We start from the raw sequence: 17,835 nt of genomic DNA, 5'->3' as shown, positions 1-17,835 counted from the left end.
TGAATTTCACTAACATCATCTCTATCCATCCTTCTGATTCTCACATCAAGGTTCAACAAACCTTGCTCTGCAATATTTGAGGATTCTATCGACAACCAGTTTTTACTTAGAAATTGTAGAGTAATTGTGCCTTAAACATTTATAAACATTGGGGGTTTAAATGTATTATTATCATCTGCAAATTTTAGGTAAAGTACTATTAGTTTGAGTGTCAAAGTTACCTCCATTGTCAAGATATAAGCAGATTTTGAAGACAAAAAAAAAAGGCCTTTATTAGGTTCTGGCCTTCTGTACAAAAAAAAAAAATGTTTAGTGGAACTGGTGACTTCAGAAGATATTTAATTAGCTATTTATCTCCTAATGTGGCACACACATCCAACATAAACCTTATTATTGTACTTTCCTACTCACATTCTGCCAGCTGCTGATATAAAGTATTTAAAGTGTTCATCAGGTTTTTACAAGGTTTCTTTGGTAAGATCTTCCATGCAAGAGTTTTCTTGTCTCCAGTTCTGGAAAGATAAAAAAACCAGAGTATGAGTGTACACTGGAATGTGTTCAGAGGATATTCCACCCCACCAGAGAAATTGGAGAATGTACCAAATTTACTCCATTAAAACAGGACTGAAAACCAACCAACAAAGTCAAATTTGATTTACTGTGTGGAGGTTGGATCAGAGCCATCCAACCAATGCCCCATATTCAGGATGATCATTACACTGCCACACTCCAGCACTGAAATCAATCCAGTTACAACTCACAGAAGATGGAATTAATGGTATTAATCCCCTGTCATTGCCATCAGCAACCACCACTCATGCCATGATCTGAGTTGTAATTACTTAAGTTGCATGGAGAGAGTGACTAGAACACATGAAGTAACCCAAATTAATCTGATATGGTAACTGCTTTCTGTTCAGTGCATATAGATTTGGACTTAATTATATCATTATCATGATAAAACAAATTGCAAGTTCTTTATCAAGAGAGCACCAGGATGTCTCATCACCTTTAAGTTACAAAGCTGCAAAAGTTGTAAACATTTGATTGATACTTTTTTCCCCTATGATGAAACAGAATTAACATGTTCTAAGAAAATGCATAGAAAATCAGTTAAAAGCAGAATGAAAACAGAACTAGAAATAATATTTTCAACCAATGAATATTAGTTAATAGACAAACATCAGAAGGAATGTAAAAATATGTCCTCTTGACCAAAAAGTAACAAAGCCAAAATCATCCCAGCCTTGCTTGAACTAGTTCCTAAAAACTTCAAGCAGAACTGCTACACCACCTTGATGTCAGCAAAATCCTTAACAAAATTTTATATGACAAAACCTAATACATGGAAACTTCTCTAATCCACACACAACTGCTGAAGCAAAAATAAACCCCAATAAAGAAAATTTAGGAAGAAAAGTTTAGATTTAGGCACAGTAATGCTAAAAATCTGTTACCAGAAGGAGATGATACAAAAGAATCCTGAGCAAAGACTTTGAGATGTTACACTATGTATAAAACTGAGTATATTCACACTATACTGAAATAAAAGTCTAATTCTGAATTACAAGTTTAATTAATTTGTGTGTATTAGAATCTTGAATTAGAAGCCTTACCATCTTCTATCTTTTTTTGCATCACCATCAACTTGAGGTAATAATCTTCGCTTTCAATATCATAACAATGTATGTTTCCCAGTGGTTTTAACAGTGCACTGCTGTCCCTTACCAGTAATTTAGATAGTAGATTAATTAGTGTTACAGAAAAATGCACTACTCCACACAGTGATGAGGAAGTAATATTACAATACTGTTATTTCAGTTTGTTAATGATGGCATGATTTTAAGGCTTAATTAAGACTCGTCTCACCCATGACAGTTCCATCTCTAATTCTCAATGTGAAGTTCCTGTGTTCATTGTGGAATATGATTAAATTGTTATCATTTTCAAGCAGATGCCCATAAAAAGAATTAGAATTTCTTCAACACTGAGAAAAAACTGATCATGAAAAATGAAAATTCTCCTCCAGGGATAATCACGTGAGAGACAACATGGTTAATCCAGAAAAGTGCTAATGTGTGCAATAAGACTGTAATGTAATAGAGTAAAAGGCAATAATGTGCCATGATTTGGGCCTCCACTCTGCCTGTGTTGAACAGGAGACATCATCTCCAGCATGTTCATTTCAAGAGGGATGATACATTAGAAAGTTCAGAGGTTTAAAAGAACAACTCTCCAAAAGGCTACTTCTCTTTGTCTTTGAAAACATGAAGCGAAAAAAAATTAACATGGAAGAAAGATAGTTGATTATTAAATACTTACTGAGAAATTGTGTTGGTGTCCAGGTCAACACAGCTCACATCTGGAGGGGGGTCATAGAGATCAAAGTATCTTGAATCAATTCCCACAATGAATGGGCAGGGGGCACTTAAAACATCTGCCAGTGCCAAGGGACAGAGAGGAATATATGGGCAGGGCCAGTGGAAGGGGAATATCATCTTGGAAAACATGCAGAGACAAAACACAGGTTAAACAGATGTAATACAGTCTGTGCAAGCATAAACCACACTAACTTCAAAATTCTTTAACACAGCAGATAATTCTTACTGAAGATCCAGATGCAGCCTATTAAAGAAAAAAATGCACTAAATTCTCAAAAATCCATTAAGAAAAGCTCTTCAGGATAGCAGACTGTGTAGAGCAGAGATTGTAAAGAGTTTGCTTAGTAATGACAGGCAGGAAAACTATGAGCATTTAAAATTCCCACACGAGATATAATACAGTGCTAGTGGGAAAATCAGGAACTCAATTAAGTGCACTGTGATGACCAAACACAACACTTATTTACAACATTTATATACAGAGAACCAGCAACTCTTTCAAGTTCAACTTTTCCAGTTACTCTCTCTTCTGTCTTTGTAGGATTATCATTAGCAGTATTAGTTTTCTCTCTCTAGTGATCTTTTATTTTTAAGCAACCTTGAAGACTAGCAGCACTACTACAAACACCAGATTTATCTAAACCCCATTTTTTTTTCCATTTACAGATACAATACACGGCCTAAAACCCAGTACTTACAGAGACTAATGCCTCTGTGACGCTCGTGAGGACAGAAGGTCGCAGGGAGTGGGATGAGGATTTTATGTTCTGTCACAGCAAACACAAGCAGAGGTCACTGCATTCTCAGGTCCTAAATTCTGAAGTAGTGTAGAAAACTTGCCTCCACTGGTACAGGATATAAACACAATACAAAACACACTGGTGAGTTACAAAGCACAATAAAAAAAAGAAATGTTCTGTAACAAAATAAGTGTAAATCTGCAAATATTTCCTTTAAAGAAGATTACTTGGTACACTTCACAGTTCAGCGAGGAATGGTCACTTCCCAACAGTAACCATAATTCCCTGAGACTCTTTAGCCAGTTGGGACTATTTTCAGGACACATGAATGATGATTTTTCTCTCTGAGAAGCAATTTACAGGGAGACAACATACTTTCATTAATCATTCTCCTGCACTGAGACCTGAATGTTAAGACAGTCACAGAACTCCTGAATTCCATTTGTAATCCAAAAGCTGCACTACCTTGGGAGCCCAGAGCACCAACCCCTAGAAAGGGCATCTAACAATTTATCTTCTGCCTCAAGAACCACTACAGTTATTTGAAAAAACCTCCCACAGATTGTTAATTAAGAATGTATCCTTGGTCAGGTCTAATCTCAACAAACTTCAGAAACACCAGCTTCCAAAGGCACAAGACAAGGTGAGTTAATTTACACACTGCAACTCAAATACTAAACCTCTTCCAAGACATAAATCAGAACATATTTCACAATTTACAGAAGATGCTGCTACTGCCTCAGTGGGAGTGGTGATGACACAGGTTGGCTAAGGATCAGGTTATCGTGTGGAGATAGCTGGAAAAAGATTTTATAAAATACATCACGTTTATTCTGAACTTTGGAAATATTTATGGAAACCACACAACCATAAGAAAGAATACTTAAAAATTATTTAAATTGAGCTGAACCTTGTACATTCCCAGTTGTACAGCACTGTAAGAAGTGCTGTGCAATGACATGTATCAGGATCTTTTAGTAAGAACTGGGTAAAGCACATCTTCCCTTCTTGGTCCGAACTGAATATATTGCATATTCATAAAGAGGACTTTAAAACCAGCTAATGCTGCAGAAAATTGAATACATTAACTGCTGAAAAATGAAGCCCTCTGTATTTTAAGGGCAGTGAGGACCCACAGTACATACACAGCTTTCAGGGGCCGGGGGGATTCATTCTGGATTTAGGGGAAAGAGGTGGATAAAAATTCATGAAGGAGAGAGATGGCAGGTCATAATGTAAAGCCATATTTTCTTCAGAAGGCATGAGAATTAGGCTCTTGACTGGTAGAGACTGCTCAGCTCTTGACAGAATCTTTAAAATTTGCATTAGCTGAAGATCCAAGCAAAGATGCTATGAATTCACATTTCTTTCTTACAGTGACATACATCAAGCAAAACCATATATTCATACATATATTCAGCATGTCTGGGAAGACTCATCAGTACACCACCACCAACACACAGTCAGTTTATCAAAGCTCAGCTGATGTTTTCAGCCACAGGAAACCCCAGGTAACAGACACCACTGGCTTAAACCCTCCCTGTATTTTTTATTGTATAAAAGCAGTAGTAACTCAGTAAGCTGTAATCTGTACAACTAAGCTGCAAGTTCTGACAACTTTTAGTAACAGTTTCACTTTTTGGTTCACCCCAGACCCACTGCAGGTGACCAGATGACAGAAGCCAGAAGGTAAAGACTAATGACCTAGAAGCTCTCAGTCACCCAGGGCTGTGCCTGAGACCATCAGCAAACATTAATTGGAATTAAGGAGTCCCTGCAATGCTGCTTCCCTGCATGTTTCACATAGCAGAGCTGACAAAGGCTGCTGCTACATCCCATTCCCTGACAAATGAGGATGGCCACACCACTCCACATGCTGGATTTGTCTTCCAGTGAGTCACCTTTTGACCACCAGCACCATTAGCCTGTTCAGTGGAAGAATTCAAAGGACTCATTTTGCAGGCCTGAGGCAACCCTCATAACTACTCCCAGAAAAGAAGCATCAGCCTGATGTCCTCTGACTTCAGGTTTCAGCAAAGGGAGAGTAAACACAATTAAATCTCTATTTGAAGAGCACGTCTCCCTCAGGCAGAAGGGCACTTATTGCCCCCGGTTCTCCAGAGGAGAAACATTACTCTGTGTGCTCTTCACTTTTGCAGGTTGTGAGAGTGTCATTAGCACAGGAACATCTGTGCAATAAGGGGATGTAGACATGGAGAGCAGAGTCCAGCAGATTTCAGGTCAGAAGGAGCCTCTCAACAGTGCAGCTGCAAAATGGGAACATTCCGGAGTGTTTTCCTAATGGCTGTAATTTCTTTGAAACTTAAAAAGTCAGAGACATGCCAAGCTCTCTCTCACTTGTAACAGATGCTAAGCAGGATCTAAGAATGGGTTACACATCCAGACTGGCACACCACAGCTTACTAAAAATATACCAGGTCTCATTTTCAAAAGCACATTATAGGAACCTCAAGACATTCTACAGACACTGCAGAATTGTTTAGCAAAACACTACTATGCTTTAGTTAACAAGCTTCAGAGAGAAATTACATTTCTTCCATGAAATGGGATCCTAAAAGCTTGCAGTTTTCAATAACAAAGGCATTTCCCACACTACTTTTTGGGGAAAATCTTAGGTATGATCTGGTTTTTTTATCCGTGCAGTTTCAAACACAGCTCAAGTCCATGGAAGTAGCTGGAAGGGAGTATTTATTAAAGACCTCAACCACCACTGCCTACTGTAAAAGCAGTGTGTTCTCCATCTGTACTATCAGCTACTACAGTTGTACTAATTTGATGCACAAAACATATTGAAAATAAGGTCTAACAGACATTATTTCACATCACTTCTATCCAGGTCTGGGATATACACCCATGTATACTCTGACAGAGTTTCCTAAACTTCAGGCTAAAAAAAACTAAATGCTTTTCTCTAAACTTAATTTTACTCTCTGTAAATATGTGTTTAGTGTTTTCTGGCACAAATATTTCATTGAATGTGAATACAAAAGAAACCCCAACAAAGCAAGATGTAAAACTCCAGGGTTTTGAATTGAACTTTAAAATCATAAGAAAAGGACAGAAGTGTCAGACACAGTTTCAGTGTGGACTGTTCTCCAGCCCCTTTTCAGTAGAGTAAGAAACATCACTTTAGAATAACCAGCTAAGTGAGGAGGATCTTCAATATTCAGTATTCACTACACACTATAAAGACATAACCCAAGATTGTGTTTGCTCTGAAAGGCTTCACTACCACATGGGCTACACAGCTAAGACTGAAAACTGCACAGGGCTCTCCATATTTTATGTTACACAAGAATAACAGAGTAACATTTTGTAACGACTTAATCAAAACCACAGGATTGGTAGAACACTACAACTAGAACAGATATCTTTGCAATAAAATTTTAACATTTCTGCCTCCTAGGAGGAAATAAAAAGAAGATTTAATAACACTTCAGAAGCCTTTGAGATCAGGATTTCCCTCTGCTGCCAACTGTGATACAGCTGAAATTTCAAATAACAGGTAACAATTGGTTGCAATTATTTCATTCCCAGCCCTGCAGGTAGGACAGAATAGGGTCATTTTTGATAAAGTGCCCCTTGTTAATGTGTGTGGCTCTTGCAGGTCTCACTAAGACCACTATGGAGAGGACAGGATGAAGCCCTTTGGGAAGAGGGGTAATCATGAATATACGCTTCACATCTGCGTTTAATTTTATTTATTACTTTACACTCAGCCCTCATACAGTAGCAAGAAGAAAACAGTTCAAAAGCTATTGCAAAGTCAAAACAGATGCTGACTTTGAATAGTTTCTCATTAATTTCCATATACTCTGAAAAAAATTTAAGCTCTAAGCTCACTGAACACTTTCTTGTAATAATTCACTGAAGTCTGAACTGGAAACAAAATTTTGACAGATTTCTCACTGTTAAGTGTATGAATTAGGGAAAAGAAAAAACCCAGAACAAAAAAAATTTGGAAATAAAAAATTACATTTTCCATTCACTAACCTGTTCAACAGCTGTTTATCTTCACTTAAGATACAGTATTAAAGAAATTACACTTACCTGAACTAGAATTCTTGGCCTCTGAGGGGATGGAAAAGGAACTTTATGCATGAAATGGGAAATGTGTCTAGAGGAAAAGAAAAAAATACTGATTTAGTAGAAATTAATCTTAAACTGCTTTACCACAAGACAAAATTTTTTCCACTAAGAGAGATCATTATATAAAAAAATGGAACATACTCATTCAGAAAACAGAGAACAAAAAAAACCCACCACCTAAACCCTAACAGGATATTCTGACCTTCAAAACCTATTTTCTTCCTGGTTACAACCAAAATGAGAGGCCAGATTATCTTTCAGAATACAAACTTGGTTTCTGAGACTGAAAAATTCAAAGAATTTTTTTTTTTATTTGTAAAGTAGAAACATTGATGTTTGAGTATCACAGTACCATTTTATAATCCTGCTTCAGAGAGAGTTTGAAATAGCACCATCCCTCAGAGACCAGCACTGGTTATTTGCAAAAAATATTCACAGCTGAATATCAAGGAGAGTCATTTATCTCATCCATTTTCTTCACTTCTAAATAGAAAGTGTTATATAAAACTGCTGATGAAAAAAGTAAAGTTTTTCCATATATACAAATACAGAAAAATGTTTTAAGAATTTGACCACGTTCTCGGTTTTATGAATTGACTGAACTTGCATAAGTTCTAAAGGTGTAGTTCTACATAACAGATACTTTCACATTAAAAGAATGACATGCAATCATTAAAAACTCAGGAGGAGAAAGAGCTATTCCATCCTAAACTAAATGCTACAGCACATCCTTTATGGGATTTCTGCAACTCTTACCATTATGACAGAGACAACCACCCAAATTTTGAAGAAACTCAGATAAACCCACAAATAACATTGATTTTGGGACTTTTTTCTCCACTACCAGTGTAATAAGGTGGTGGTCAAAGTATGGAATATTGATCACATAAGGAAGGGCCTGTTTGCTTGTGTTCAAATACATGCATGGCACAGACACCCATCATCATTAAAACAGCCAGAGAACCAGGTTAGATAAATATATTAGAATCATATTTGAATTATCCAGGGTAAAATTGACCAGTCAGTTTACAAATCAGAGAATCAGAACAGACCAAATAAATCCACAGAAATCAAAATTAAACATTTCTTATATTTACTTCTCATGTTATTCATTCACAAAACTCAGAATCCCAAAAACCTCAGCTTAGAAAAAAAAAACAACAAAAAACAACCAAAAAACCTCATCTTCATCATTGGAATTTTAAATTTTAGAATTTTAAACAGTACAGTGATGTGAAGTGGAATAATGAAGGGGATAAATAACCACAAGAATACTTAATCCTCATAAAAGTTAATATTGAAGTTTAAGCAGAAAAAAAAGACTGCCATGCATAAAACAGGAAAAGCAAATGATGTATTTGAAATCTGATGCATTAAATGCTACTTTAGCCTAGAAATGTTAAATGGTGTTACATATCAATTACAGGTATCCGACCACTTCTGGGGTGTGAGGACTTCCACTGCATTTTAAAATGTGAAATCCTTTGTGTGAGAAGGAAATTAGTTTATTTATCACTAACAGAAGAGAATTACCAGTGCAAAATATTCAATCTGCTTTATCATCTTTCATTACACTACAAACAGGCATTTGAAAAAATGCAAACCTACGTATTTAATTCTCCTACTTGATGTGTGCAAGATTAAGAAAGGATTTATAATCTTGCTCCTCACTATGGCTAAAGGGTGCAAAGCTAATTAAAACAGCTTTCAGAGACCTTTGCAGGCACTTAAATCACAAATAAAAACCTAGACTTTTTCAGGAAGTAGGTAAAGATACATTTAATCACAGGACAAAAGTGTTTCACTTAGTGTAACCATTATATTGATGACTAAGGTAAAGAAGTATTACAGGAAATTTAGAATTAAAAAAAGAAAGAGCTCTCATCAACTGCAAACACCATTATGAATGTTGGAAATGACTTACTTTTCAATGGGAAGGACATGTGGCCCAGAAATGGAGTAACGATACAGAAAGGTGAGGAACTTCTTGAAAGCATCAAAGAAAGGCCAGTGGGAGAGCAGACAGATGCATTTGTTTGTCTGAACTGTTCTGCACGTGTCTGACTTGCCCTCAGCAGCAGCTGCCAAGCCCAGCTGAGACCTTTGTTTCTCTGTGAGGTTCTCTTCAGGATACAGCTCATAAAACTGAATAGCAGCACCATACACCTGCAAAAAACATTGTGGGGTTGAAGTCAGTAGTTCAGCCTCGATCCTCAAAGCAACCCGAGAAACCCCAAACACACAAGGAAATCAAGTCCCTGTTACTGCTTGAAAAGTTGAATTAATGCAACATCTTTTGAAGCAATTTATCCCAGAATATTCTTATGGCTGTGAAAATCCAGACTGTCTATTAATTATTTAAAACACTTAAAAGTCATATGAGAAAGAGTAATTTATAAAACTGTTTTAAGGGAGAGAAAAATAATGATTACGGAGAGTACAACTACAGTCAGCTGCTCCAACAATTGCCTTTAGAGCTATTTTAGAAATCCTTTATATGCAACTCAAAGCAGTATTCCCTGACATCCAATTTACTTTTTAGAACAAGTATGTACATGCAAGGTCGTTTCCATGTTTGCAATAAAAATAGAATACTTGTATGTATATGCAGTCAAATTTCACAGCTCTCTAGTTTCACAGGCTAACAGGACTGGAAAGCAAAGGAATACAGGTTTATGATCAACAGTCCAGTTCTGAAATAAATGCAAGTCACTCTTTACAGCAGCCTTTGAATTAAGCCCAAATGAACAGGTTCAAGTTTGCCTCAGAAAATGTTCATTATCATAATCCTGAACAGATAAACAACCACACTTTTTTAATTGAATTACTAACTTTTTTTTTTAAGCTTTCAAAGTACCTTTTCTGCAGAAGCTCCAGTTAGCACAAAGGTAGAAAAAACTGGGAGAGGGTATTTACTGTTTGATGGCCAACATTCAATGGTTGCACCCATAGGCAGACAAAAAAGAGGCACAGATTCTGGTAATGGGAATGATTCATAATCTTCTTCAGGATATCTGCATATTAAACCTGGAAAGGGAAGGTTTAAAGAGGCAGTTATGGAAGGAACAGCAGGAGGAGATTTGTAATAGCTCACTCCACAAAATATGCCTAGAAAATTCATACATGAGCCTACACTAACTTCAGAAGATCAGTAAAGTTGTAAATTAGGGAAGAGATGGAAGGGGAGGTGCTGCCACAGCCTAAGGAGAAATCACCTGACTAAACCCTTGGACTGAAATCCTACTTTCCATTCTAGGAACTACTAATAAGTACTTCATCTTTTTCTGTTTGCAGGCTTTGTGCATCTCAGCTGTTATATTGTAATAGTTCACATCCATCATCAGTATGAGCAAAGATTTAAAATCCAGTTTAAAAAACGGTACCATGAATAATTGAGAAATAAGACTGAGGTTTTCAATTATACCAACAGAAGTTCCCTGAGAAATATATATGTATGTTAAATATTAGATTATTTTTTTTTTAATATCAATAGAATCAATTAATTATACTGATCCACCTCAGCCAAGGATTCAGCTACTGTGCTGTGAGATCAGGGTGTTTGGACTTCATTTTAAAGCCAGCTGTAAAACATGCAGTTCTGAAGCAGAGGCTTTTAGCACTCAGGTCTTCAGTTACATCAGATGGCTGGAGCAACCCATCCTGTCTGACTGTCAGCCCAGGGGACTGCAAACTGAGAAGGGATAACTGCAGGAAAGGATTTGGGACTTCTCTGCATTAGAGAACAGCATCACTACACAGTTTTCTAATATAAAGTCAAATGTTAATAAGCAATAAAAACTGGTAATCAAGAAGGGCAGTGGAGTTTCCCCCCCACCCAGAACCAAAATTTTGTGCAAGCTACCACGAGATGTGGGGACTTTCAACATTTTTATTTATTTACAAATTTACTGCCCACCTTTTAGTACAACCTAAGCTCCTGTTGTTTACAGAGAGCAGCATCTCAAAGGGATATAAGTGAATTAAAGCTTAAGTCTGAATCATGCTCATGACTTGCATGCCAAACAAAATCAGGGTTTAAAAAAACCCAAAAATGAAAACCCAACACGTTTCATCAGTCACAGCAAATCTAATTCTGTCTTATAAATAAAACAACAAAATAAACATGATACACAATCCAAAAATACTTAAAGAGCTCAGTGCCACTGATACTCAGGGCAGTGTGGAAGTCTACAGGATTCTTCAAAATGTTTCTTTAAGAAAGTGATCATGCAAATGCATCAAATAATTTTTGTGGTATTTTCTTCTGTGTGTATATATATATATATATAAATAAATATATAAAATATATAAATAAATATATATAGAAATAAATAAATAGAAGTAAATAAATATGTAATAAATATATATAAATAAATATATATAAATAAATATATATAAATAAATATATATAAATATAAATATATATAAATATATATATATATATAAACATACACATCCTTAAGAGACAGTTACCACCAAAAGAAAACTCTAAAACAAAATAGTCACGATACATAGTTCTAAGGTTTATTTCAGGACATTGTTCTAAAAGAATTCCTTAGGGAAAGATTCCCTTTTTAATAATGGCAAGACAGTGTCCAATAATTCTTCAGTACAAAATGTATCACATTACAAATGAGCCTGTACATCCTGAATTGAAGATAAGGAAAAGCTAAATAGGAGTTACATACCAGCTTTATATGATATGGTGTTGGTTTTTGCCACAGACTTTTTGTAACATAAATATACTGCTGAGCCCCACTGTAAAATAAAAAAAATTATTGGATTAAGTGATGAAATATAACAAAATCACATAATAGAACACAGTGGAGGAAAACCTCACACTGTTAATAATTTTAAGTTCTCAAATTCTGGATGTGAAAATAAAGAACGTGGAAAGCCATGGGACAGAAAAGACCAGCACCCTCAGAGGGAACACAGATGTAACAATTTCCATAAGACAGAACTTCCATAACCCAGACAATACACAGGGACTGGTAGAACTGAGAAATCCATTTGTTAATGCCTACAGGCATTTATTGAAAAACAAGCACAAATCAACTCCCAGGATCTTTTTAACATGATCCTACTTGCATATGCAGTCAGCTTCCTCATCAGCACACTGACTTCTGAGGACCCTACAAGTGCCAGGAAATGGAGCTGCAAACTTGTCCAGGAGACACCTAAATACTGGGTTCTGCAAATCCAAGTGCTGTGACACCTGTATATTAATTTAGCAGGTCAGGAACCATGTGAAGGGTTTAAACAGGTTTGCAGTCAACAGCTTCCAACATCACCTCACATGCAACTTTCTTCAAATAAGAAGTTGGTGAAACTGCTGAGGAGATTAACATTTATAAAATAGCATTGTAGGTGATGGGAGAGTTTTAGAACAAAACAGAAACTGGTTGTTAAATACAGAATTCCCACGACACCAGTAAAATCAGTGTCAGAAACAGCCACATCTGTAAAACCTCTGGTGACACAACAGGTTCTGAAGGACCAATCCAAAGCTGCTGAAGTCAGCATTTCCAAGTCAGCACTAAAAACATTTGCTCCAAGGCTTCCAAAAATACTTTGTTCCAAGCAGTAACGAAGGAATGTAATCCTCCGACTCTTCCAGTACTTGCTTTATCTTTGGAGAGCCCTTCTCAAAATTTTTCACCAGGTACTCCAGGAGCTGCCACAAATACTCCTCAAACGTTACATCGCTGAGCACCAAGTGCCCGAAATGCAGATTTTGAATCTTACCATACTGTTATTAAGGTTCTTGTCAACCTTGCAGAAGGTGTGTGGAGGGGTCTCTCCCTTGCTGGGGATGATGATACAGATGTCTGTGACAGCCAGCGCGTTCTGGGTCATGTTCTCGGCGGCCCTGCGGTAGGTGATGAACACGCGCTGGGACGAGGCACTGCCACTGATGTTGGCAGGACGACCATAGGGAGTGGTCTGGATTATTTCACAGCCTTGCTTCACTCTCTCTTTCCCATCATATAAAACCCTAGTTAAAATGAGATGGGAAAAAAGTCAGAAGGCACATTTTTAAAGCACTTTGAATACCAACACTACACTGAGAACTGTAACCAGGTAGTACTAATTTAATAGCAGCTCTCACATCATCTCTGAACATTTTTACAGATGACATTATATCAAACTGCATTCTAATAAAAAAATCTTCATGACAAAACCATACTAGTTTTCCTCACATAAAGTTGCTTTTAAGCATTTTGTTTACTGCAAAACAGTGTTATTTTCAGGTCTACTAAAGATTCATTCCCTGATGTGAAGAATGTCATACAACTCCCCTCTCTTCACTCTGTATTAAACAGGTTAAGCATCTTATCCCAGTCTAAGTATATACACTGAAAATTGTAAATGGCTTTGAAAACTCCAAAATATGAAGGGTCACAGTTGTCATTAAAATCCACTCAGCACTCCTTTTCCCTACCATACCAGGTTACAGTGTGCTCAAGACAACAAATATCTTCCTGTTTAGAGTTTTGCCTTGTATTTAAAAAGTATGGCACTTCAAGAAACCTGCCCTATCTGCTCATTAGTCAAATAAAGCTGTGAAAAGCACCCACTGGAGCAGAAAAACCACTCACCCCAAATCAGTGAGTGGAGGCTTGTCCCTTCCCCGGCGATAACAAAGGTATATCTGCGGTCCTACAAGGCTGCCGTTGTTGAGATCCGCAGACAGGCCTGAGGGAGTGACATCTATGCACTTATATCCCTGGGGAACTTCCTCCCCCAGGGATTTATTAAGCACTGTTACATCTGTGATGGGTTCTTTTGGCTTGGCTATTTTATGGCAGGCGTCGTTGAAGTGGATTTCCTCCTCCAGTGGTTTGGAGATGTCTGTTAATCCTGCGACGACAAAGTAGTCGGCAACACGGGCCCCTTTGTCTTCCATCTTCCATCACAAGATGTTGTAACTGCTGAGAAAGAAAGGGATGCCAGTGTCTGTGAAGGCAATTGGAAGATATCAGAAGTAATAAAGTGATGTTTATTTTTAAAAACACACAATAGAAGAATACAAAAGGAACAGATTCAGCGTCAGATCACGTAGCGCTTTTCATCTGTAATCACACCCTTTCCAACTTGGGATTCTGAGCCACAGTCTTGTGAGTTAATTGTTAAATCTTGGAATGGAAAACCAGAGCAGATTCTCTGTGTTAACTTACACACTGCAGTAGCTGAACAACAGGAACAGTAACAGAAAATTCTGTGCAAAGTTTTGCAAACAGGTCACTGCTGGGCCAAAAAGCAGTTCTTGTGTATTCTGCCTACAGTCTATTACTGCATTCAGCTCACCATGACAATGGATCTTCTGAGGCTTCATCTGCAATTAATTTCCTTCCTGAATATTAAACATATATGCAAAGGCTGTCTTGATTATTCTAAAGATATAATATTTGCAGCTGTCTCACTCTGTAAGATTTTACATCAGATATCAAGGCCAGATCTTCACAGAGTATTTTTTCAGGCTAGAAGTTGATACCACTTTATTTTACAGTGTTTTGGGACTCAGATCCTTGACAGGCAACTCATCCACAGCCAGGGACATACCAGCTTTTATACGAAACACTTAAACTGAGTCCACTTCAATAGAGCACAGACCACTGTGAAACAAAAACATTCAAGACCACATGAAGTTTTTCGGAATGAAAAGGAATAGAGCCCTGCTGTTCCAGCCAAACTGTGTTGGGAAATTATATTCTTTGTTCCTGGAATGCATTGATAAAAGAATTCTTTACATATGAACTCTTCCTGTATAGTATTTTTTCAGTGCTTGCTGCCAATGTTGTAAATCAACTTCAGCTCGGGATACACATCTGTGGTGGGATGAGAAGACAAGCAATGCAGGGCACTACACGTCAGGAGATTCAGTTTTCCCTTTGTCAGAAGCTCTTGAATGCCTTTGAAAGTCACTTAAAATTCACGTTTTACTTATTTTATAGCTTGATTTTGCAAATAAAGAAAATGCTGTTTCATGGAGTATTGACAAATGAGCTAAAAATGTTTATCCAAGTCACTCATATGTGCTGGAATCTTGCTAAAGTCGCTTCAGGAAGTTTACTGCCATCGAGTTCCAGACTTTTTAAACCAGACAAGCTATTTAAGACTCCCTTTTGTTAAATTAATTTTGTTTGGGTGCAAAATTTTGTTGCAAGAGAAACTGTTACCACGCAGGAGTTTCAAGAGCTTGCTGACATTCAGAAACTGCACAAACAGAATTTAAAACAGTTTGAGTGGTTGGTACAAGACTTCAGTTTTCATGGAACCTTCACTCCCTTTGCTTTATCTCTCTTTATTTTTTGGTCTAGGTAGTTGAGTATTAAGCTTTATCAAACTTCATGCCACTGTAATTCTTGGATTTTACCAACAACTTTCTGTTACAACAAAATAAATTTGGACATCTCTCACTGGTAATGAGGAAAATTATGTCATAAATTGATATTGAGCATGTGATCAAATTGTTTCAAGCTGGTCTCAGATTTCCAGCCCCACTTCCTGCTCAAGGAGGAAGAACGTCAGGCTGTGCCTGATCACCCCTGCCAACCTCATCCACCACTGCAAGAGGGGCAATTCCAGCTTCCTTCCTGCTCTTATTCTGTAGGTTGGTTTTGTTTTGCTGGGCTGACTCACTCAACAAGTTTCTGAAGTTGCAAGGAAATGAGTAAAAGTTTTTATTTAAGGTTATTTACGTCATTCAAGAAAATGCCAAGAAAATATCCCCCAAATTATCTAACCTTTATTTCTTTCTATATGGTTAATAGGCAATATGGGACACTTCAGAACACATGATTCCTGGGAAACAATCATCAGTGTACAGCAGAGTAACCCTTTGAAAATAACTGCTCAGCTTGTGTTTGGAGAGAACAGAGAATGCAGTCACAAAACTAAGCCTAATTTAACCTAAATTCAGTTATTTCAGAAACATCTGGAATATGTTCCTCAGCATAGATGAAAGTAATAACTACAAATTCAAACTCCTCCTTGAGTGATATATCCAAAGACACACAAATTCAGCCTCTGCATATGGTGCCTATTATCTCACTGTCCATCTGGCTTCAGGGAATCCACACAGGCTGGGAACAAATGCATGGAGAGAGGAAAGATACTTCACAAAGCATCTTTAAACTGACACAAGACCAAACATTGACATCTCTTAGCTAACAGGACTGAAGTTCGTTATAACTACTTTGAAACACTAACAATTCTCTGTAAAACGTAACCATGGTACACCACATTTTAGCTACCATAACATTAAGTTTTGTTCCTTTTCCCACCAGCATCATTTCACAAACCTACACTGGTTTCTGGAGTGATTCACAATGCCTTTTAAGCTGAAATGAAACCAATATTTTAGTAATCAAAAACTCTACAAATGATGGCTGTTAAAATTGCAAGTAAGCCTTTTAACTCCACTGTATTAGCAGCCCTATTCCAGTTTAATCAGCCAACACAGCATCACAAATAAACACAAAGACATATATATTATACTGAAGAATCACACTTATCTCACTATTCATTATTTCATACTAAGTTTATACCAAAAGTCTTAAATTCAAACATTCATTTATTCCCAAAAGCACTTTCAAGAAAAACTGGGACAAGCTCTGCTCATTTAGAGCCAGTTAAAATTAGAATCCCCTACATACAAACACCTGCTATCACACAAATTTGCTTCCTAAGGTTATAGCACATAATAGACAAGTCAGCAAGACTTTCATAATTTAATGCAGATTTTACAGAAGGGAGAGGGGGAAAAAAAGGCCTGGCTGATGATGCATCATCCCTTCAAATCTGCCCCATCCCTGGAAGTGTCCAAGGCCAGGCTGGATGGGGCTTGGAGCAACCTGGATCAGTTGAAGGTGTCCCTGCCCATGGCAGGGTGTGGAACTGGGTGAGCTTTAAGGTCCCTGCCAACCCAAACCATTCTGGGATTCCATCAAGATTTTATCATCTTTGTCTTTTGATATAAAGGCTTGCAGCTAAAAATGGGATAAAATGCAGAAGATAAACTGCAGGGGTATTTTATTTAAGCTGACTTAGACTTTACTAGAGCTGCCCTGATACTGAAGTTTTCAACATCTGGTTAGTGGGAAAGCAGATTTATGCCAACTTCATGTGAGTAGACCCCAGAAAGAAGGTATATAACTGTGAGTTAACTCAGTGACAAACAATCATTCTGTGAAAAGCATTTCACATAAACTGATGAATCTGAATGATTTCTGGAGGAACTTTTACCATGAAGGTATTTCAAAGCATGTTATACACATCTCACAGTACAGCAAGTCAGCTTTGAAAAAAACCCCAAAACAACCAAGCATAAAACCACGCAAGGAAAAGAAAACAGCAAAAAGTCACAGTGCACAACAGCATTGCTTGAAGCAGCTGGTTCCAGATGAAATTCAACATTTACACTTCGTGCCACACTGAGAAGCTTCTACTGCTTCTCTACACTTCAGTAACCTGAGGATGAAAGGCTGCACTTTGAAGACAATGCCATGAGATCATAACCTCTTACAAAAGTCCCTGGAAACAAGTGCAATCCACGGTCTTTGAGCCATCTCATGATAATCATTTTTAATGGACTGCAT

At 37.3% G+C, this 17,835-nt stretch overlaps 1 protein-coding gene across 1 annotated transcript in view; it reads right to left on the bottom strand.

The window, feature by feature from the left end:
• The window catches only part of DENND4A (DENN domain containing 4A), a 50,707-nt gene that overhangs the window by 23,248 nt on the left and 9,624 nt on the right, over positions 1 to 17,835 (bottom strand). Inside the window, 12 exon segments of the mRNA XM_032700563.1 lie at positions 412 to 512; positions 2,323 to 2,498; positions 3,080 to 3,130; positions 3,132 to 3,170; positions 3,172 to 3,226; positions 3,860 to 3,918; positions 7,193 to 7,259; positions 9,156 to 9,397; positions 10,089 to 10,258; positions 11,920 to 11,989; positions 12,980 to 13,229; positions 13,834 to 14,191. Coding sequence (XP_032556454.1) covers positions 412 to 512; positions 2,323 to 2,498; positions 3,080 to 3,130; positions 3,132 to 3,170; positions 3,172 to 3,226; positions 3,860 to 3,918; positions 7,193 to 7,259; positions 9,156 to 9,397; positions 10,089 to 10,258; positions 11,920 to 11,989; positions 12,980 to 13,229; positions 13,834 to 14,141 — 1,588 coding nt within the window. The 5' untranslated portion in view covers positions 14,142 to 14,191.

The sequence above is a fragment of the Chiroxiphia lanceolata genome, chromosome 12, assembly GCF_009829145.1.
Source record: "Chiroxiphia lanceolata isolate bChiLan1 chromosome 12, bChiLan1.pri, whole genome shotgun sequence".
Lineage (NCBI taxonomy): Eukaryota > Metazoa > Chordata > Aves > Passeriformes > Pipridae > Chiroxiphia > Chiroxiphia lanceolata.
This window is presented reverse-complemented; position numbering and strand designations above follow the sequence as displayed.